Genomic DNA, 14,029 nt, shown 5'->3' with positions numbered 1-14,029 from the left:
TAACCGGTACACCTAGTACTTAAAGCCACTAACCTGAACACTTAAAAATGGTTAAAGTAGCAAATTTTGTGATGTATATTTTACCACAAAAATTCTTTAATAAAATCTGAAGAACACACTCCTCTAAAAGATACTAATAACAGGAAATATGGCTCTAAGAAATCTGACACTTTTGAGAGTTTATCTGTGTTCTGATTGTGAGAAAGCCTTATAAACACGGGATTGCCTTTTCGTAACTCTACGAACCTATAATGTCAACAACATGAAGTCGCAGTTTCTGTTGCAGTGTCTTCAGGGCAGAAGGCAGAGCAGCTTGAGATTCTGACATTTTTACATTTTGCTTCACATCATTTGCGAAGGATAACCAGAGTTTGCCAAAGTCTTCAGTTGAGATTTTTAATGGTCTGAAAATAATGTTTAAAATTAGATTGATGTCCAAAAGGATGAAATGATTCTAAACAAAAAAACATACATTTTAAATGATCCCTGGGAATAAAACAATTACTGTAAATCTGGGTCCCACAAAAAATCATGTTTTTAAGCTAAATATGATTGGAATGCTAACCATTTTTTCATCCTCCAACCTGAAGAAAGCAAGAAATGTTATTAAAGTGCAAATGTTTTTTAATAAGTCACCTAGTTCTTTTTCTGAGTATTAGTGATTTCAGTAAAATGTTATCAAGTAATTTCATGAATCAAATATAACATAAAACTTTTCTTTTATATACACTCTGGATTGGGGGATAAGGAGACACTCTATTAAAGTCATATACAGGAGCGTGAATATAAAGACCCAACACCTTAAGTAAATTAAACCAAGAGAAAAGATTTTAGCAAATGTACATATTTTTAAAATGATCCATGAGACTGAAGATCAAATAGCTAACACTGTGGTATATTGAGGTAGAATTATAGAGGACTTTTATATTCTACTTATATTTTTCTACAGCATTTAAATTTTTATAATATGTATATATCAATTTTATAATTAGGAAAATATTTTTAAAGACAGAGGATTTTATTAATATACACAGAAGAATTGTGTTATATGTTGTGCTTCTTCGGGTTATGAATGCTCACCATGGGAGACATCTCACAGTCAAAGAATGTAAGTTCTTATATAGCAACATGAGTATAAATACTCTCACAGATAGACATGTTCATACTAAAAGACTTTAAAGAGTAGGCAAAAACTGAAGTAGTGTAACACAACTGGAGTGTGGAGAGTTTAAAAGTTTTACAGACAATCCCGGGTATTCTGCATTCTTGGTTCAAGCAGCCTTCATTTAAAAAAATGTTTGAATACAGTCCTGGCTGGTTTGCTCAATGGTTAGAGCATCAGCCCATGGACTGAAGGGTCCTGGGTTCAATTCCCGGTCAAGACAATGTACCTCAGTTGCAGGTTCATCCCTGTCCCCGGTTGGGGCATGTGCAGGAGGCAACCAATCAATGTGTCTCTCTCACGTTGATGTCTCTCTCTCTCTCCCTCTCTCATGTGCAGGAGGCAACCAATCAATATGTCTCTCTCACGTTGATGTCTCTCTCTCTCTCTCTCTCTCTCTCTCTCTCTCCCTCCCTCCCTCCCCCTTCCCCCTCCCTTCCATCCTTTCTAAAAGTCAATGGAAAAAATATCCTCAGGTGAGGATTAAAAAAATAAATTTAAAAAAATGTTTGAATACAGTATAATATATTCGTAAAACTAAATGAGAGAAGAGTTAGGCCGTTGTTTTCAATTATTTTGGTAACACTGAATGGTGCTTAGTATAATGCTAAATCCTCTCTAATAAAATGGTAATATGCAAATTAACCATCACTCCGCTACATAAAGCCACGCCCGCCAGCCAATCAGGGCGAGTATGCAAATTAACCCCATCCAAGATGGCTACAGCCACAGAGAGCAATGTTTCCCAGGTAACAGAGCAAGCCAAGCTTTCCATAGCCGTTGCAGGCCTAAGCCTCCACTCAAGCTACAAAGTTTCAATTATAGAAGGTAAACAAATTCAAACAAATGGCAGCAGAATGGAGCTTGAGAGAGCAGGCCAGGGTTGCCCCCGGCAACAGGGGAAGCAAAGCTTTCCGCACACCCTGGCCGGGCTCACCCGCTTAAGGCTACAAAGTTTCAATTGTAGAAGGTGAATTAACTGCCACAGAAATGGCTGCCGCCCCGGAGGGAGCAGCAGGCTTGGCTCCGCTCCAGGCTACAAAGTTTCAATTGTAGAAGGAAAATAAATTCCAGATACCAGGGCCTCCGCTTGGGTCGCCAGGGGGCGTGGCCGGCCTGCAAACCACCACAGGCCCCTCGCTCAGGCCGCCCCACGCCCCAAGGGAACCCCACCCTGATCCGGGACACCCTTCAGGGCAAACCAGATGGCCCCCACCCGTGCACCAGGCCTCTATCCTATCTAATAAAAGAGTAATATACAGATTGATCATCACTGCAACACACAATATAGCTGCCCCCATGTGGTCAAAGATCCTGCCCCCATGTGGACACAAGATGGCCACTACAAGATGGCCAGCAGGAGAGGGCAGTTGGGAGGCACCCGGCCTGCAAGGGAGGGCAGTTGAGAGGGACCAGGCTTGCAAGGGAGGGCAGTTGGAGGTGATCAACCCTGCAGGAGAGGGCAGTTAGGGGTGACCAGGCTGGCAGAGGAGGGAAGTTGGGAGCAAACAGGCTGGCAGGGGAGCAGTTAAGCATCAACCAGGCTGGCAGCAGAGTGGTTAGGGGGTGATCAGGCTGGCAGGCAGAAGCGGTTAGGAGCAATCAGGAAGGCAGGCAGTCCTGGATTGTGAGAGGGATGTCCGACTGCCCGTTTAGGCCCGATCCTCTGCAGCAGCGCTAAGGATGTCCTGGTGGGATCAGGCCTAAACGGGCAGTCGGACATACCTCCAGGAGTCCCAGATTGGAGAGGGTACAGGCTGGGCTAAGGGACAACCCCCCGCCGTGCACAAATTTCGTGCACCGGGCTTCTAGTACTAATATAATCACCTATACTAATAAAAGGGTAATATGCTAATTAGGGCAGACGGCTTCAGGACGTCCTTCTGGAAAAAGCTGCAGTGGCTGCGAAGGGCCCAGGCTCAGGCTGGCAGTGGCAGCAGCAGCAGGGTACTAGAGGGAGACCAGGCTGCGGCTTAGGCTGGGGGCCAAGGCAGAGGTGGTTAGGGGCGATCAGGACGGCAGGGGAGAAAGTTAGGGTCGATCAGGCCGGCAGGGAGGCAAGTTAGGGTCGATCACGCCAGCAGGGGGGCAAGTTAGGGTAGATCAGGCCGGCAGGCAGAGGGGTTAGGGGCAATCAGGCAGGTAGGCAGAAAGGTTGGGGCGATCAGGCAGGCAGGCAGGTGAGCGATTAGGAGCCAGCGGTCCCGGATTGTGAGAGGGATGTCCAACTGCCAGTTTATGGGATCGGGCCTAAACTGGCAATCGGACATCCCCTGAGGGGTCTCAGATTGGAGAGGGTGTAGGCCAGGCTGAGGGACACTCCCCCCCACCCCCTGTGCACAAATTTCATACACCGGGCATGATTTCGTGCTCCGGGCCTCTAGTGTCTAATAAAAGTATAGTAACTTTGCTGAGTAATTTTCCTGCAGATCTCTAAAGCTTAATAAACAGAATTAATCAAATAAATGAAATACAAATGAGAAATTTGAAAAACTTTAAGAAAAGCCATGTGGAATCTTTAAAGTTATTTCAGTTTAAACATTACTTTAATATTAGTTTCTCTCAGAAGTTATCCAGGATCACCAACCAACCCCACCCTAAATAGGGTCCCATAATATAATGGGTCACTGTACCATTTATTTTCTCTAAAATTCACAATTATATATGTATTGATATGATTGTTCAATGTCTCCTCCCTAGGCTGGACAGTAGGGGCTGTGTCTAGTTTTGAATTGTTATAATCCCTAGCACACCTATCATAGTACTTCTGTCCAGAGAAGAGGCCCAATGAACATTACTGAATGACTGAATAACCCGAGTTAACATTCCAGAAAATACTTACCTAATGAAATCTAACAGTGATAAGTTTACTGAAAATTCTAGCTGAACAGCATGAGTGTTCATCATTTGATAATTTATAAAACCAGAAAGATTCCCTTCTGTAAAAGGTTTTTCCATCTGCACACTATATTGAAAGTTTTTTGTGTTCTCTGCTTCTATTATAGGCAAGCAGCATCCGGGTTGCTCAGTGATCTGTAGATAAAAGTAATGCAAGTATTGAAGAAGGGATCAATACAGACTATCATATGAATACCAAATTTCTATTTAATTAAGTAAAGTACATTACTGAGATGTTAATAACTACATTATGAAGATGAATAACAACTTCACTTGAGAAAAATTCACTAGCACAGATAATCAAGAACTAATAGTACAGAGGAAAAAAAAAATGTAACAAATGTCATTACAATGAAAAAGCCTCTGTATAATTTAAGAACCAAAAAAATATGTATTAAACTCTAGTCTTGTGGCGCTCAATCCTGGCTAGCACCAGATCTTTAAAGCTAGGAGAGTTAAAAGATATAAAGAGGTGCCTTCCCTTTCCATTCTCCACCCTTACTCAACTTCTGGTGGTAGAGCTCAGGCTACTGAATTGGGTTTGGTTTGGTTTTGTTTTAAGTTCCACAGGTGATTCTTATGCAAATCTAGAACTTCTGCCCTGGTCAGGCCCAGGTAATACCCCATTCAACACAATCTAGCTCACAGAAGAAATTAGGTCAATTTTGTGGAATACTGACCTACTGGTCAAATCTCATTATAACTCCACCAAGGACAGCCACACAATAAGACAAATAGCATTAATTTCCAGAAATCACAATGGCAGTCTCTTGGAGCCAGGCAAGAAACAACTGAAGCCTGAGCACTCTATAATGCAAAGGCACTATTAATATTTTCACTTTAAATGCCAGGAAACTACGGCACAAAGCAGGTATATAACTTGACCATGGACACAGCTAATATGCAGCAGAAGCAAGATTCAAAGGCAAGCAGTCTGAGTCAAGAGTCTATTTTTAACTACTGTGCTCTATCAAAACTCATTTTATATAGGGTGGAGGAAAAGTGGGTTTACAGTTGTTCACATGGAAAATAATGCAAAAATTAATAAATAATACAAGAATAAACTCTGTGTTTCACGTACTCACAATTGTAAACCTACTTTTGCCCGCCCCTGTATTTGTGGCCTTCTCCAATACAACCTTTATTATGTGTCCTTGAATCTTTTGAATAATTCATCCTTACACAAATTAATTAGATAATCTGTCATACCTTGTACCTTTTTTTGCTAAAGAGGAAGGAAGAATGTGAAAAAAATGCATAAACCATCAGAAGAGCCAACAGCAGAAACACTAAGCAAACGCTAAGGCAAGAAATAACAAACCATTCATTGTCATACCTTGAAATTTTCTGCAGGAGCAATTTCTAAGTTAACACCTTCCAATTCCAAACCACTCTTATTAGAAACTAACCACACCATCAATAAACAATCATCTTTCCAAATTTTGTAAGAAGACAATGACATGGTTTCATTATTGCAGACCTCCATGAGATCTGAATGCATGTGTTCAGTAGTTTCTTCCAACAAAGAAGCTAAGGAGATTTCATTGGCAAGTGAGGCTGTGGTGGATTGAGGAGGGTGAAAAACTTCCATGTTGTCATCAGCAAACAAAGAAGGTGTAGACCGCCTGCAATTTGAGAGTTTCTCAACCAAGGGCAGTTCTGTGAGTGACTCAGAATCCAAAAGTTCTGCACTGAGAGTAAAATTCTTTAATTCTTTGTCTCTTCTATCCCGCAAATTATCCAAATAATAATCTTCTTCATAAGTCACATTTGTAGGAGAACTAAAGGAAGAACGGGTCATATTATGAGCATTGGTTGTTTCTCCACTTATGGTTTCTTTGACTTTTGATTTCCTTCTGAACTTGTGAGAGATGGTATCTGCTTTTCCTAGCTGTGAAAATGAAACATAATAATATAAAAAGAAACCATTCTTCTAGTCACGAGTTTTAAACATTTTTCTTAATTTCAAATGAGCAATTTAATAGCTTGCTAAAGTTCTATGTATAAAGCACCGATTAAAAAAGAAATCAGAGATAAATAAAATCTTAAGCCCTGAAATTCTGATAGCTATATAACATTGAACTACTAGCTAAATCTTATTTCTCATTTAATAACACATAAAATCAGCCCGGCCATGGCTGGGTGTTTAAGCATCAACCATGAGCCAGGAGATCATGGTTTCATTCCCAGTGAGGGCACATGCCAGGTTGCGGGCTCAATCCCAACAGGGGGTGTGCAGGGAGCAGCTGATCAATGATCTCTGTCATCATTGATGTTTCTCTCTCTCCCTCTCCCCTCCTCTCTGAAATCAATAAAAATATATTTAAAAATAAAAATAAATAAATAATACATAAAATAAAAGAAAGAAATGTTAAAAAGTCCAATGTAAACAATTCTAAAAACTTGCTAGATTTCAGAATACTAAAGTACAGAATTGCGCAAATTAAAAAGAGTAAGAAACCCAGCTATTTTTTTGTTCTTGAGTTTCCTTACAGAGTTCTCCTCAAATACAGGGATGGCTCAAACTCTGATTCAGTAATATACAATAATCATGATTTCATGGCCTATGAGTCAATAAACAGGGAAGAAAAACTGGTTTTACCTCAAGAATCAAATGGCAATGGCTGACTGGAACACAGAGCAGGAAAGAATTTTATAAGTGACTAGTGATGTTTGCTATGAATTCGAGAGATGGGAACAGTAAATTTGCCATCTTTGAGCTAACCCTCCTGAGGAATGGCCTGCAAATCTATGTAAGAAGAAATGACTCAAGTGTCCCCCTTGCCTCTCAAAGTCCTATCTAAAATCAGTAGAACAGACTGGCACTCACTACTCTAAGTCTAAGTCCATGCGTACACCTTCCTGGGGGCTGTAACACCACTTGGCCACCCTTCACATGATTCTAGTTAACCAGAATTCTAGTTCCCTGTCCATACTCTCTCATTCTTTCAAGTCCCAACATCTCTTCCAACTCTCAAAGGTAATAGATGAGTCTGTCTCCTCCCTTTCAATTCAGAAGTCATCAAACAAAAACTAACACTGTTTTAACATAAAAACAAGTGGGGGTTGGTGGGTGAAGGATTTCCATTTCCAGTAGCCATGGGGCTTGAATTAGACATACAGTAGTCCCCCTTATCTGTGATTTTGCTTTCCATGGTTTCAGTTACCCACAGTCAACATCAGTCCAAAAATATTAAATGGAAATTTTCAGAAATAAATAATACATGTTTCAAATTGCACATCATTCAGAGTAGTGTGATAAAACCTCTCACTGTCCCGCTACATAAATCCCAGGACGTGTATCATTCCTTTGTCTATATCCAGGCTGTAAATGACACCTACCCATTAGTCACTTAGCTCTCTGGGTTATCAGATCAACTGTCTCAGTATTGCAGTACTTGTAATTCATGTGCCCATATTTTACTTAATAATTGCCCCAAAATACAAGAGTAGTGAAGCTGGCAATTTAGATATGCCAAAGAGAAGCAATACAGTGCTTCCTTTAAATGACAAGGTGAAAGTTCTTGACTTAATAAGAAACCAAGAAAATCATATGCTGAGGTTGCTAGGAACAAATCTTCTATCTGTGAAACTGTGGGGAAGAAAAAAGAAATTTGTACTAGTCTGCGTTAGCAACTCAAAGAGCAAAAGTTATAGCTACAGTCAGCGAAAAGTAGTACTTAGTTAAGATAGAAAATACATTAAATTTGTGGCTGCGAGACATGAACAAGAAACATGTTTTAAATGATGGTAATGTGTTGCTCCAGAAAGCCCTGAGCCTACACAAAGACTTCAGCAAAGGATCTCCTGAAACGAGTGACACCAAGCCATTTACTGCAAGCAATACTGTTAGGCTGCATTTGTTTTTTCTTAGGAGGGAATGATATCAAGTCTGACAGAAATGGAATCTGTAAAAGACAGAGATACAGGTAAAGAATGTAGCCTGGAGTCTGGCCTAGTGTCGACAGGGATGGAGAGAAAATTCCACTAAGGGAGAAGGAGGATGAAAGAACTGGGATAATGTAAAACTGAAGAAAAGGCAGCTCTAATCACAGTTTTGCACTAGGTACGTTCTTCAGACCACCAAATGGAAAATGACATGGAATTTTCAGACACTCAAAAACAGTACCTTGCCCAGCAGGTGTGGCTCAGTGGTTGAGCGACAACCTATGAACCAGGAGATCATAGTTTGATTCCCAGTCAGGGTACATGCCCAGGTTTCAGGATCAATTCCCAGTAGGGGGTGTGCAAGAGGTAGCCAATCAATTATTCTCTCTCATCAGTGTTTTTATCTCTCTCTCCCTCTCCCTTCCTCCCTGAAATCAATAAAATATATATTTTTTAAAAATAGCACCTGCCCTTCACTCCAATTTTTCATTCTTTTACTATGAGAATAATACATTAGGATAAAAACTTTTGAAAATCACCATAATTGTAATGCCTGAATGTAGTTTTCATTTTTGTATAAATCATTCAATCTCAAAACACTTTTATCTTCTTAACAGTTATAGGCAAGATGTAAATAGAATTTTATATTATTTTTAATATAACCTAAGTATTTTTTATTTTATAATGCAGTACTTATAATTTTTAATGGCTGAGTAATATGCTGAGCTAATATAATTTATGTACCCTTTCTCCTGTTAGACACCTAATTGACTCCTATTTTTCACTATTAAAAACATAATTTTGAGAAGTACTTTTTCCACACAAATCAATATTGTTGAACTATTATTGTTGACAGTATTTCCATCAAACCCCCCTCCCACTGAGAACTGTCCTCCACCCACTGGGGTGAGAATACTCTTAGTTATAGTTATAACTTTATTTGGGCCCTGCCCCTTGCCCTAGCTGACTAGACAGACTAGAGAGAACACTTTACTCAAGCTGAGCCAATTAGATTTTCTCTTTCAGGAATACAAAGGTGTGTCATTGGTGGCTCTGAAGCTGGGAAAGCCATTTCCCACGATAGATAGATAGATAGATAGATAGATAGATAGATAGATAGATAGATAGATAGATAGATATAGATATAGATATAGATATAGATATAGATATAGATATAGATATAGATATAGATATAGATATAGATATAGATAATGGCCAAGAGCTTTCATAGAACAAGGTTTTTTATATGAAACAGGGGACACAGACTCTCAGAGGAATATAACTGGCTACTTACCAAATTGACTGTACTTTCTGATCCTAGCCCAACAAATAATGACGATGCCAGCAGCTGCTTTTCTTTCTCCTCTTTAGATTGGGTAAGGAGTTGAGATGGGTCCTTTTTTGTTATAGTTTGGTCTACATTCTCTATTATGCTCTCTTGAGGAACAGGCGGAACTTCAGTTTCATCGCCAGTTTTGCTTTCCTTCTTCGGAAGATAGCCCTCTTTCCCCCACAATTTCTGTATACCTTCCAGCTTCAAGCTACTTGTCCTAAGAAGATTGACAATGAAATCAAGTCAATTTAAGTAACTGCTAAGCAATTACTTTCTTAAGGCATTTTTAAAAACCTATCATTGCCACGGCCTTTTAGGAACAGCTTTTATATTTTATTTTGTATGCACAAAGCAAAATCTAGATCTCTAGATTTTATTTTAGTTACAGAAAAACGCCCCTCCCTCCACCATCCTTCAGACAAAGGATTTAAGGCAACAGAACTCTAGACATAGTTTAAAATTTAGATCATTTAATTTTCATTTAATTGCTTACGTAAGGTGTCCACAAATAGAACTACTGTAAATCAGTTCCTTAACCCCAATGACTTTGCAAAATATCTTCAATTCTGCTGAGTTAAAGATGAGAAATGACTCTTAAGTTTTTTAGCTATAATCACTCAATGAAAGAATTAACCCTACGTAAATTCATCAAATAAAATCCTGTTGCAAAAAAAATAATCATTCAAATCCACTCCGATGTGTAAACTTACCTTTGATCCAAAAGGTTTTTTTGATATAAACACTAGCTACATTTTCGATCATTACAATGTACCTTTATAAAAATGAAGTGAGGTTTGATTTATAAAAGAAAAAAGTAAGATTTTTGAAAAAAGCATGAAGATTAGGAGGTTTTTATACCTGAGTTGAAGAAGAATTAAAGTAGTGATTAGAATTTGGGCTCACCTACTGCTGTCCCCAAAGTGACAGTTGTGAATCTGCAGTGTCTAATATAACCATAAGTACAGGCTGAAACAGCCAAAGATTGCCCCTATTATGTTCATATAAGAACTATGTGTCCTTGGCACTTGGCTCGTTTAAGTAGCCCTGTTGTGGTCCAAAACAGCATTTTGGAAATTTGCACTACAAGATAGGCAGATCATAAAAGAAAGACTCAGAAATGTTTGTACTGATTATTATTCCCTTCTAATTTGTTAGAATCATGATCACTTTGATTTCTGTACAATGCCAGAAACAAAAATAGGTAGTTATATTCCATACTGAGCGAAGAACTAATAGCTATTAAGTACTATTTGGCTGAAAGAAAATCTGAATGTTAATAAAGAATGATCTACAGGGAATCAGTCCATTCCTTCTCAATAAATGTTGCTGCTAAATGGTCCTTTATAAGTATCTTCATTTCTCTCTTTCTTTCAGGTACCAAAGAATTTTCTAAAAAGTTATTAAGCCCAGCCAGGATTGCTCAGTGGTTGAGTGTCAACCTATGAACCAGGAGGTCACAGTTCGATTCCCAGTCAGAGCACATGCCCAAGTTGAGGGCTCAATTCCTGGGGGGTGTGCAGGAGGCAGCCGATAGATGATTTTCTCTCATCATTGATGTTTCTACCTCTCTCTCCCTCTCCCTTTGTCTCTGAAATCCATAAAAATATATTTTAAAAAATAAAAATAGCCCGGCCAGCATGGCTCAGTGAATTAGCATCAACCTAGGAACCAAGAGGTCATGGTTCGATTCTTGGTCAGGACACATGCCCAGGCTGGGCTGCAGGTTCAATCCCCAATGGGGGGCCTGCAAGAGGCACCCTATCAATGATTCTCTCTCATCATTGATGTTTCTATCTCTCTCTCCCTCTTCTTTCCTCTCTGAAATCAATAAAAATATATTTAAGAAAGTAAAATAAAATAAAAAGTTATTTAAAAAATAAAAACTGTTATTTATCAACCTCTTACAAGAAAACTGGTTGTCCTTGCATGAGCAGATCCAAAAGTGCTCATGGTAGCCACTAAAATGACCCCCAGCATCTCTAGGGTGCTCACCAGCAGCAATTCAAAGGGATTCATAATGTTCACAGCAGGATTACAGAGTTTCTATAACCCAGTGTACCAAGACATATCCTTTAATGATTTTTTTTATTAAAAAGCAAGTCCCCAAGTTTTACTAATAAATGATTTAAATACTAGTTTTTAAAAAAAAGGCAGGTGTGTTGGACACCAGTATGCTCCATACAGATCTCCTTTCAATGCAAGACTGTATTGTCCCTGCTGTTGGCAGTGCAACCCCCGCACTGCCTTAGGGGCACAGGGCCACCTCACCGAATATAACGCTGCTTCCGGAGCAACTCACACGCAGTGACTGATGAACTTAAGCACAGAGCCCTGTCCACCCATTTTGTCCCACCTGAGGATAACTCTGAAGGGCCATTCTAGCTTCAGAGCTCCCCATGGGGTCAGTAAAATGTGTCATTGCACTGCATGGCATCTTAACTACTTCCTCTGCCCAAACCTGCTTCTTTCCCCTTCCTTCCATAGGTATTGAACTCAAGGGCACTCCTTAATATTCTACATGCTAAATTCCACCACACTGTGTGCTTCTCAGGAAACCCAACCCCAATAAAGGGCAAAATGAGAAAGGGGAAGAAAAATAAGCCTAAAAGTATCCTTGAGCTATTTTAAAGGTTTTTCTGGCTCATTTCATCTGCACAACATGCCTCTCATCAACATAAATTTTCAGACGGTCTAAAAAGCAGACAAGTAAATAAGAGTGCAGTATAAAGCCTTTATATACAAAATATGATATAAAACATATTGTAAAAAATGTTTTTAAACATTAGTCATCTTAGTCTGGATTTTGATAATAAAAATCCCTAATACAAATGGTATACCTTGTATTATTTTGGTTCAGACCATTCGAACACAGAAGTAAATTCTGGCCAAGCAACCTTCAAAAGATTGGGGACATATTTTTAAACTCAGCTCTAGGAATTCCACTTTGAGGTATGGTGCTGCCTATAATAGGACTTAGGGTAAGAAATTCCAAATTGGGCTGGCAACTGCTTTACTATCAGCTTGCCAGAGAATACATAAGAGTGACTGTCTCCTCCTTAAAGCTGATTCACCTGGCCAATTACCACAGAAGGGAGATTTTCATATACATTTTACTAATTTTCTTTCATCTCTGACATTTCTATTATAGAGAAAGGGCAAATAGCAATATTAAAATATTTCCTCTAATTAATTCCCTTTTAATGTGCATGAATTTCGTGCACCGGGCCACTAGTCTAAAATGAGAGAGCTATGGTCCTCTTTGGAAAAGAATTGTAAATGTACCCTTGTGTTCCATTTTATGGTAATACAGCATATGTGTAATTCCTTAACTGCTTTGCCAAATAAATGCCCTTTCTCTGAGAGTAGTACATGTTTGCACATAGAATTTACAAGGCCCTGTTTAGTATTTAGTTCAATACTAAAAAGCAGATGCTGTCAACTGTTACGCAGGTAAAAGGGACTACGTCTCCTCCCTGGGTTTGGAGCGTTATCATCTCTCCTTCCCTTGCCCCTCAGTTCCCTGTTTGAGGCACTTAATTGCTATTACCTCCACTATCACATGCCTACAAACCATACCTGCTTCCCATGCTTGGAATACCAAAAATTAAATGTCTGAGAAAAAAATGGGTGTCCACAGAGCAGAAAAAAAGGCTAAGGAAGAGAATTTGAACTTATGCCACTTCATTCAGCATATCATTCTATATTCCTCATGATCTATGTGTCTTTGTTCTGAGAAATACTTCTTACAACCATCTCCCTGGAAGACCAACAAATGCAAAGATGAACATTAAATAGGGTGAATGACTCCTTAATGAATATATAAAAACTAAAAATTCAAATGTCATCTTTGAAAGTTGTCACCTTTGAGATTTTATCACATTTATTCCAACAATGCTGCCATTACTCAAAACACTTGAAATCTTTTAGAAGAAGCTCCTACACAAACAAGAAAGCTATTTTCATTTACTTCATATCACAACAGAATACTGACTAAAGTCATCCAGATTGATCAGAAATTTTATTTGATAAACTCAGCTTTTGGATAATTATAATGACAGCTACCATTTATTAATCACTATGTACTCAGCTATATGAGGCACTTTGCATAATTTCTCATTTAATTTAATCATTTTTCTGAGAGTAATCCTACCTAATAAAAGGGTAATATGCAAATAATCATCACTCCGCTATGCCCACGATTGGGCTCGCGAGTCCCGCCCCCCGCGCCTCTCAATGGCCGGATCGACCGCCGCTGAGGGGGGACCGATGGGGCTGAGGGGGGACCGATGGGGCCGGCGGGAGGCGCGGTGGGAGCGGCGGCGGCACCTGGTCCCGCCCCTCAGCGTTCGCGGGTTGGAGCGGCAGCGGCGCCCGGGTCCCTCCTATCACTGAGGGACCTGGGCGGTGGCGGTGGCGGCGCCCCAATCGCAGTTGGGCGGCGTGGGGCCCAGCAGCTCCCGCCCCACGCTGCCGCCGCCGCCGCTAGGGTCCAAGCCCCCACCCTGAAAGAAGGCGGAAGGAAAACTGGTGCCAGTAGCCAGGTGAAGGAAGGTCTATTGCACGATTCTTCGTGCAAAGGGCCTCTAGTTTATTTATATTTCCAAAATCAAAACCTACTTTAAAAGGTTACCATTTGGCTGCACATAAGATGTTTAGACATCTGTATCACCAATTTTCAAGGAAAGGAACTCTAAAAGCATTTTGAGTAAAGCACACAACTTCCTCAGGTGAAATCATTCACCTTATTT

The 14,029-nt window shown here is 39.8% G+C and overlaps 1 protein-coding gene across 2 annotated transcripts in view; it reads right to left on the bottom strand.

Moving 5' to 3' along the window:
- The window catches only part of AP4E1 (adaptor related protein complex 4 subunit epsilon 1), a 68,620-nt gene that overhangs the window by 5,293 nt on the left and 49,298 nt on the right, over positions 1–14,029 (bottom strand). For both annotated transcript variants that reach the window (XM_079767613.1, XM_079767614.1), the window contains 4 exons: positions 9,243–9,498; positions 5,397–5,951; positions 4,005–4,195; positions 247–404 (listed from right to left, as the gene is read on the bottom strand). In XM_079767613.1, the coding sequence (XP_079623739.1) occupies positions 247–404; positions 4,005–4,195; positions 5,397–5,951; positions 9,243–9,498 (1,160 nt within the window). The remainder of the gene's footprint in view (positions 1–246; positions 405–4,004; positions 4,196–5,396; positions 5,952–9,242; positions 9,499–14,029) is intronic.

The sequence above is a fragment of the Cnephaeus nilssonii genome (genome assembly GCF_951640355.1).
Source record: "Cnephaeus nilssonii genome assembly, chromosome: 4".
Taxonomy (NCBI): domain Eukaryota; kingdom Metazoa; phylum Chordata; class Mammalia; order Chiroptera; family Vespertilionidae; genus Cnephaeus; species Cnephaeus nilssonii.
The sequence above is the reverse complement of the archived record's forward strand: the minus strand, read 5'-3'. Positions and strand labels throughout refer to the sequence as shown.